Below are 9259 nucleotides of genomic sequence, written 5' to 3'. Positions count from 1 at the left end.
GTTTAGTGGTGGACTTGGCAGTGACAGGTTAGCGGTTGGACTCGATGATCTTACGGGTCTTTTCCAACCTTAACGGTTCTATGTTTCTATGACATTTCTGAAGGTAGTGGAACCCTGAGCAAGAGCCCAGACTGTGGAGTGGTGCCTTTGTACAGAAGCAACCTCTGCTCTTTTGCCACATCCCTCCTAACTCACATACACAGACTGACACACATGAAGTTACTAAAACTGGTCAAATCTGTAATGTAAGCTGCAAGATGAGAGCTACAGAGGCTTTTTAAGAAAGAAATACTGTCCCACCTTACATTGTAGATCACCAGGATGCACAGAAAAACAAGTTCACATTATCAAACAGATTTCTTTTTTCCCCAGCTTGAAGATGGAATTTATCTGACGAAGTGCTCATTAAAAAAAATAATTACCTAGGAAGGAATTAGCTCCATTAGTTATAACAAATTGCCCCTAAAAATATCAAAGTTCCTCATTCATAAAACTGTGGAAGATGAAGAAATGCATCTTTGTCATAAGCCCCCAGCTGTAATATTCCAACCCCTTCTTCCCCTATTTTCCTACCCGTTATTTTCCCATTAGGATGTGCTCTGGCACTTCCTGTACCATCACCTCCAGCAACTGATTCTGAGTCTCTGTTACTTGGGCTTGCCCTTCAGGGCACCACTGGGCACTGGCACTGTAATGCTATATTCTAGGTCTGGAGCAGTCTTTGAAAACGTGGCTATGGAAACCATGTCTTCTCCAACGCCCACCTGAGACCTGTGCCTGCAAATGAGCAGCTTCTTCAGGGCCCGTTGGAAGTCCCGGTTCAGGAAAGCATAGAGCATTGGGTTGATGGTGGAGTTGCAATACCCTAACCAAGTGATGATCTTGAAGGTGTCAACCAAGAGAGTGCTGGTGGAGTCGGTGCCTCTGGCAGCGAGCCAGACATTCAGGACAAAGTACGGCAGCCAGCACAGCACGAAGACTGAAATGATAATGCTAATGGTCTGTGTGGCCTTGTTCTCCAGCTGCAGATGGTTCTGCCGCTTGCTGTTGGGGTGGTAGTGAATCTCCAGGGTCTGAGACATGATACGAGTGGCCTTGAGCCGTGAAGCTCGGTAGATGAAGAAATACATGCTGCACATGACCATGAAAGGAACGAAAAATGCCAGCGCAGAAGCCACGATGGCAAAAATCCAGTTGGTGACAAAGATGCATTCTCTGCCTGCATCAAAGTCCACCCCGGGGATCTCGTTCCAGCCTTGCATGACAGGGAGGAAGGAAATGAGGGAGGAGTATACCCAGACCATGCAGGTCATCACGATGCATCTGTGGAAAAGATGGGGAGGGGAGAGAGGATCTGAGTTACTTTGAGAACATCCAGTAGGATTCAATGCCCGTGGTAACCCGTGTGGGGTATCACTGCTCAGCAGTCCCACAGGGCCTGGAGAAGGGAAAAAGCTGGGGTACAAGAAGCCCATGTGTGAATGTCTCTAATGACTGGGTGATTGGGTCTGTGGTTTACAGAACTAGGGTCAGTGTAAAGGGTGCTCAGGACTGGCTGAAAAAAGAGGAAGAAAGGTTTTGCAGAAGTTTTTTTGTTAATATTTAAAACAACATCATGTAGATTTTTCTATTTGGTTTCAGCTTTAATATCTGGCCGTTACCTCATCCTCTGAGGGGCAATATGGGTGGAGCTGATGGATCCTCGGTACCACAGCCCCCTCCTCATTTTGGCGACTGCCTGTGCTCCACAAATCATACACAGCAAGAGTTGCAGTGGGGAAAACATCCCCAAAAGAGCCTGAACCCACCTTGTAAAGCATCCCGCAGCTGCACTGTCTTCTCTGCCCACCCTCAGACAACTTTCCCCACCCTGCAGTCCTCGTTTCAATATTTCGCATGAAACCTTGATAGGAGCTTAGAAACGCCTCCTGTTTTCTCTGCATCTCTCCCATGAATATCACTTCAGAAAATATTGTGAGTTTAAGAGGGGGAAGGCTACTGCTGCATGCATTCTTCTGGGTGTCATTTCCCCTAGTCCTTGAGAAAATTCCTATGAAATACCTGGGAAACAAGTCAGCCCACACCACTGGTTTCTACCCCATTTTGCAACCTATCCCCAACTCAAAAAGTGCTTTCCCATGAGCACCACCAAACCAGCTCAGCTGCATTCTCCTTTTCTCCTGCACCTCATTAAATTTTTTCTGCAAAGTTATAAATGGTGCAAAGGTCCTTTGCCACATCGCGCTGCTTTTGGGCAGCAACTGTCAATAACTCATTTGGTCTCTAGTCAATACAGGCCATGGCCAAGTAAAAATTTGGAGGGATGCAAAGGGAGGAGCAATGCCACTCACCTGCCACGGGACATCCTTCTTGAATAGTGGTACGGGGTCACCACGGAGCAGTATCTGTCCAGGCTAATGAAGCACAACGTGACGATGGATGCGGTGCAGAACATGACGTCAAAGGAGATCCAGACTTTGCAGAACAGCTTCCCAAACAGCCACATCCCCGTCACCTCGTAAATGATACTGCCAGAGAAAATGGGTAGAGATCAGAGCTAGAAGGACTGATTTAATGCATTTCTTCAAGACTCCACTGAAGTCACACCATATTTTAACACAGAGATACTAAAGATGGGCACACAGCTCAGTTAGAAAGCAGGGATTCATCCTCAAAGTGCAACCCAAGGCAATAACCCGCAGGTGGAGTGTGGCTGAAGAAGGCCAAACCTATGCTTCTTGCCTGCACTCTGTTGTAAGTAGGTGCCTTGACAGAGGTCCTTTGCCTGCCCAGAGCTCCCAAATTCACATCTGCACAGCTTGCTTTATCACAGCTTTTTCCAGCGCCCTATGCAGCACAGACTTTTATGATTTATCCCGAGTTCCTGAGGCATGGAAGGTGCTCTCTCCCCCAAGAAACTCCCTTTTCATCTGATCTTTCAGCTTCAAAACTACATAATTTCAACTCTTAGTTTAAAAAAAAAAAATCCTGGGAGGAAGCCTATGCAGCTTGTACGTTATATAGTTCACAAATGCTTCAGTGAGTTAAACACAGAGCAAGAAGCAGACATTATGCCAAAATTATTTCTAACAAAGTCAAGAGGGTCTGTAAGAAGTGAGCAGCGAAGGAAGGAACATATGGCAGCTGTAGGAAGGCTGATGTGTGTTTCTACAGCGTTCAATTAGATGCCATTCGCTTCCCCTTTCTTTCACCAGCTTTCTGCAGCTCCTGGGGTGCTGCTGAAATAACCATCATGTGTGAATTTGATGTGAAAGGCTGGGTAACTGCCTAGTCCTGCAAAGCTTTAATTATCCTGTAACTTCACAGCTTGCTGGTCAAATACAATGAAAGTAGGGCTGCTGCACTGCCGTGCGCTCAGGTGGGCTCTGCCATCCGGCAAGGGCAGAAAGAGTCAACTTGATGTCAGAGGAGTTAGAAACCAACCCTTGCTCTGTGTCTAATTAGCAACAACTTTATGAAGGTTCTTTTAGACCATGACTAATGTAAGTGGGTACAGTGGTGGCTGAAGGGCCCCAGCCCTCGGCAGCTTTTTGTTATGCAGGATGCTATGCAAAAATTCAGGCAAACATTGGTCTACAGCAGACCTCCCTACACCATGGCGGCCTCCTCGTGGGCAGCATGGAGGGTCCCACTGCACACGCAGAAAGGTTCCATGACTCTTTCTTAGATGGGGAAATAAGACATATAGAAGTTGAAGCACAGGTCCAGCAATGGACTTGGGTGTCTTGGTGGCACTCCTGAGAAGCCCTCAAAGCCAGTGGTCGGAGCACTGCGGCCATTCAGAAGTGGAACATGCTGCTGTCATGAACATCCCCGTGCACAGATCCCAGCTGAGCAGGTACCCAACCTCCATAAGCATCTGGTGGGATGCTCCTGACCTAGCAGATGTTCTCACATCTGCTGTACCCAGACAACAAGGTAACACAGCTGAACCATTCCTGCAAACAAGCCAAACCAGGAACAGTGATCTGCTTGAGGGCAGGAATGCTCTGCAGTGGGATCTGGACACGCTGGATCAATAGACTGAGGCCAATTGTATTAACTTCAACAAGGCCAAGTGCCGGGTCCTGCCCTTGGGTCACACCAACCCCAGGCAACGCCCCAGGCCTGGGGCAGAGGGGCTGGAAAGTGCCCGGCGGAGAAGGCCCTGGGGGCGCTGGCTGACAGCCGGCTGGGCATGAGCCAGCAGTGCCCGGGTGGCCAAGGAGGCCACCAGCCCCCGGGCTTGTGTCAGCACTGGTGTGGCCAGCAGGAGCCGGGCAGGGATGGGGCCCCCGTGCTCGGCCCTGGGGAGGCCCCACCTCGAATGCTGGGCTCAGGTTTGGGCCCCTCGGGACAAGAAGGGCCTTGAGGGGCTGGAGCGTGTCCAGAGAAGGGCAGCGGGTCTGGGGCAGGGTCTGGAGCACAAGTGTGCTGGGGGGCGGCTGAGGGAGCTGGGGGGGGTTTAGCCTGGAGAAGAGGGGGCTGAGGGGAGCCCTTCTCGCTCTCTGCAACTACCTGAAAGGGGGTTGTGGTGAGGTGGGTGTTGGTCTCTTCTCCCAAGTAACAAGTGATAGGATGAGAGGAAATGGCCTTAGTTTGTGTCAGGGGAGGTTTAGACTGGGTATTAGAGAAAATGTCTTCACCAAAAGGGTTGTCAAGCATTGGCACAGGCTGCCCAGGGAGGTGGTGGAGTCATCATCCCTGGAGATATTTAAAAGACTTGTAGACATGGGCTTAGGGACATGGTTTAGTGGTAGGCTTGACAGTGCTAGGCTGACAGTGGGACTTGATGATCATAGAGGCCTTTTCCAACCTAAATGATTCTATGAAAATAAGGTACCACGTGACAACCTTTGTTTTCCTTTTTATCACAAATCCTCTTCTTCCTGAGCCAAACTGGCTTCTAAGATAATTTCTTTTCCTTCTTTTTGGCACATGCTAACATGCCAACTGAGGAGCTATTGTGATTCAGAAGCACAATATAGATATGAAGCTGAGATGGTGGGAAAGATGTATAGCAAGAGCCACTCCATCGGCAGGGCCGAACAATGCCCGATGGAGATGGCAGGGTCCATTCCTCAACACGTGGCCCACCAAGACCTGGAAAGGCTTCAGGCCAGGCAATGCTGGGGCAATTCAGGAGGGGCACAAAGACATCAGTTTCCTAGGTGGCATGGTTTAGGAGGCATGGTAGTGTTGGGTTGACAGTTGGACTTGATGATCCTAGAGGTCTTTTCCAACCTTAATGATTCTATGATCCTATCTTTGGCATCTGACGCACTGATTTTCTCTTTCTGGGAGGCTGAAGAGGTCAGCTGCATTTTATTGCGGTAACCTCATCCATGCAGTTGGAAACATCAGAGCTTCTCTTGGGAAAAAAATAGTGTGTGCTACTGTTGACAGGAGCACAGGGATCATTTCTGCATCCCCTCTGGGCAGGGCAGGGGGAACCATGTTGTTTTGCAGGCAAGCCCAGCTCAGACCCTGCAGACTCCACCATTCCCAGCTGCAGCCCAGCTCCAGCCCAGTTTAGCCTGCTAGCTGGAAATGGGAAAGGCAACAGAGAGCCAAACTGCTGCGGCCACATCCTCACCCACACTCCTGCTCATCGCTGCTGGCTCAGGGAAGAAGATCAGCCAACCTGGAGACCCTTCCCACCCCTCTCTGGCAAGGAGCCACTTCCACAATCCCATCTTTCTCACACATAGAGCAAAACCCCCACTATTGGCAACACAAATCTCCTGGTTAAGTCACTACCCTCATTCCCACTGACTTTGAGAGGGGAGGAGAGGTTAGACCATCATACAGCTAAGCTGCAATCCAAGCCCCCAGGATAGATATTTGTAGCACCAGGTGGAGGGGAGAGACAGGTGAATATAGATGGATGATTTCAGAACCTGAACTTAAAAATTAACCAAGCTTAGAATTGAAATTGGCAGTAATATTTTTTTGAAGGACATCATTAACTGTTCTTTCTTCACCTGACACTATAAACGTATAACCCAGTTAGTAATTGCTTTTTGGGAAAATACCTTTCAGTGCCAAATTCGAAAGCGTAGGCAGCCCTTTGAGAACTGAAGCACAGGACGTGAGAAGAGTTCAGCCTCTTCATGTTGCTCCGAGTGCAGTAAACAGGGTGCAGCCCCCAGCTTTACACAAACCTACAGCCATTTTGCAGCACAAGTCAGCCAGAGCCTGCAAGGAAACTTGTTTCTGGATGCGTTTTACTGTTTTAGCCAGGCAGTGAAGCTCCTGTAAATATAAACCTCAAGCAGGGAGAACTGCCCTCTCAAATGGCTCTTCCTCCATTGAATATAGGGGGAGCTTTTGTTACCTCACTTATATTAATATGAAGTCCTTACATTTACACAGAGAGAGGGGGGATGGACTTTGTCCCCATGACAACGCTGCCAGTTGTCCACATGCAACGCTCTCAGGCAGTAGGGACAAAACAATTCCCCCAAGTGCAGCAAATCCCGTTTGTTATCTCACTGCAGACTGCAAGTCTTCTAGTCTGTGCGTGCAGGCAAGAGGTTTATTTCGCAAGGTCACCAGCCTTCCCCACAAACTCTACTGGTACTCTGTCTGAATCAGAAGGAACAATCAAAATTCTGTGTTTCGCCAATATATGAAGAATAACATCATTGCAATAGCCTTTCAAGTTCAGTGATATGAAATCATCCATTTTCTTACACTAGTAAGAGTCTTTTTTACTGCTCTCTCCCACTACCAGAAATTAAAAGATAAGGTTAAAGAAGTGTAAAATCGAAAGCACAGAATTTAACTCCACTGATTTCATTATAAAGGGACCCATTATAAAGGGTAGGCAAACTGAGGCACAGAAGCACATATAATCGCTGACCCACAGTTAAGCTCTTTGGAGAGCCCAGCCCTAAGCACAGCACGTGAACTTCTAGCCAGCCCTGCTCAAACAGCAGCTCCTGAGCTGGGAGAGAAGACGTTGCACGCACGCACTGCCGTCTGGTCTTACCTTACAGTACTTCTTACCTAAAGGGCATGACCAGACAAGCTACGAGGAAATCTGCCATGGCTAAGGACATGATAAACATATAGGTGACGGTGCGCAGCCTTTTTTCCACCACTGGGCAGATGAAGACTACTGTATTTCCCAGGAGCGTGATCAAGTCGATGAGGGTTAGTATCAGCCCAATGACCACGTCCCGGAGGCCAATCCCTGCCCAGTTATCACCGCCTTTCACAAAGGAGGAGGCAGCAGAGGAGAAATTAGAGAACCAAGATTCATTTTTGTCCATCAGCATCTTGCCACTGTTAAAGTCTGAAAGAGAGGAAAGGGGGAAAAGAAAATAAGGACTTCAATGCACATGACTTGTAGGTCTATGAAAGGAAGTACAGAAATAATGTTTATGCTTCATTTACTTCAAGAAAAATCCACACACCCGGCTGTGTCTGTGCCATCACTGTCCCATGGTTATCAGTCCATTAGAAGTGTCTGAAATCCTGAGGGTGAGGATAAATATGCAGCACTGGCTGAAGTCCTTCATGGCAATTAAAAGCCCTCCTGGGAATGAAAATGCATCATGAGGTGATGTGTGGTACAGGGGGAAAAAAAAAAAAAAGCAAAGCACTGAGAGCAGAGAACAAGAGCAAGCAACTGAAATCCAAAATTAAAGCAGCTCTGCTAAATCCCACTGAAGAGCATGCCACGTCCACAAAACATGGGGATTGGAACTACGTGGTTTTTAAGGTCCCTTCCAAGCCAAACCATTCTGTGATTCTCTATTCTTATTATCATCTTTGCCACCCACAGAGCAGGTGAGACTGCTTGCCCAGGCTGGCTGCTTTGATAACCCCACTGTTGAGTACGTGCTCTGCCTTGGGTTGCCCTGGTACTTTTTTAGGCTCTGAAGTTAAGCACTTTTTACTACCATGGTGGGCAGCTCCATCCTACAGTCTGAAGGGCCATGCAGAGCTGTCAGCAACCACACAGGCAGCTTAATGCAAGTAAACAAGTAATCGAGACTTCTCAGGTGCAGCAGTGACCTCAGACTCATGTCCTCTTCTGTGCCCAGCTGGGAGAGGACGCTCCCAACTCCATAACTTTGCAGCCAAGGAAATTCACATGCTTGTGTCCACAGCTCAGTTCCCAGGTTTTGCCCAAGCGGTGTCACAGTTACCTGGGAAGGTGGCAATGATGCGCTGCAAAAAATCCAGCAGTTCAAAGTTCACTGGGGCAGCTAATGTGAACACAAAGACAAAACTTATGGGGAAAAGAAAATTACAGAACTATTTCCAGACATCAAATTGTTATGAATGGGTCAGGATAACCATCTATGCAGTCCAACATGCCTTATCTCACAGTGCCAAACTTTGCCTTAGGAGGATTACAAGGACAAGGCAGGATGTAGCAAAATTTCCCAGATGTCTGTTTTTCCTTCCAGCACCTTCTGATCCAGAATTACCTCTAAAGATAGTTTCAAGGACTTCTAAATCATGAAGTTGTCCTGCTTCCCCTTTGGCTCATGCAAACTTTTAGCATCCATGACCTCCTATAGCAACAACTTCCACAGCAGAGCTACGTACCATGCAAAGAAACCGCTCTTTTTGTTTCTCTTGAGCCTACCACCAGCTAGTTTCTCTTGATGCCCTCTGGTCCTTGTTCTGGAAGAGACATCACGCAAGCAATCCCCACCCACACTCTCAATGCCACTGGTGGGTTCTTTAACCTCTCTCCCATCCCTCAGCCCCCTCATCATCTCTTGGTCAGGCTGAGAAGGCTTTGCCAACCTGCTCATTCCTCTTACAGAAGCGATTGAGGACTCCTGGCTATCCCCCCTGCTCTTCTGAGCCTCTGAGATGGACCAAAACTGCAATTTCCAAGAGATAAATGCACTGTGGATTTATATAAGGGCATAATGATGTTCTCTGGTTTGTCCTGCTTCCCTTCCATAACAATCCCTAATGTGGTTTGCTGCTTTTGATTGGCACTTAGCACCAAGCTGACCTTTCCACAGGACCGTCTATCGCCATCCAAAGATCTCCTGCCTGCGCAGTAACAGCCACCTCAGAGCCCACTGCTTTAGACAGGAAAATAGGATGAAATGAGGAAATTAGGTTCTCTCCATCTTCCCCAGACTTCATCACTTCACAGTTGAATTTCTTCTTCCATTTTAATGCTCACTGAGCCTCTTGAAAGCTTTATCCATCATGCCCTGATTAGGCTTTGTTTCACCTACTAATATCACCACAACATGATTCACATCTTTTGCAGTTACAG

At 47.9% G+C, this 9259-nt stretch overlaps 1 protein-coding gene across 1 annotated transcript; it reads right to left on the bottom strand.

The window, feature by feature from the left end:
- Positions 1-221: 221 nt before the first annotated feature.
- LOC142056975 (histamine H2 receptor-like) lies at positions 222-7294 on the bottom strand. Its single transcript, XM_075092475.1, has 3 exons — positions 7012-7294; positions 2352-2528; positions 222-1323 (listed from the first exon to the last, which is right to left on the bottom strand). Exons 1-3 carry the CDS (start codon positions 7281-7283, stop codon positions 648-650), a joined length of 1125 nt encoding a protein of 374 aa, XP_074948576.1. The 5' UTR covers positions 7284-7294; the 3' UTR covers positions 222-647.
- Positions 7295-9259: the final 1965 nt, after the last annotated feature.

The sequence above is a fragment of the Phalacrocorax aristotelis genome, chromosome 4 (genome assembly GCF_949628215.1).
Source record: "Phalacrocorax aristotelis chromosome 4, bGulAri2.1, whole genome shotgun sequence".
In the NCBI taxonomy this organism is placed as follows: Eukaryota; Metazoa; Chordata; class Aves; order Suliformes; family Phalacrocoracidae; genus Phalacrocorax; species Phalacrocorax aristotelis.
Note: the sequence above shows the minus strand (reverse complement) of the source record. Positions and strands in the feature narration are given on the sequence as shown.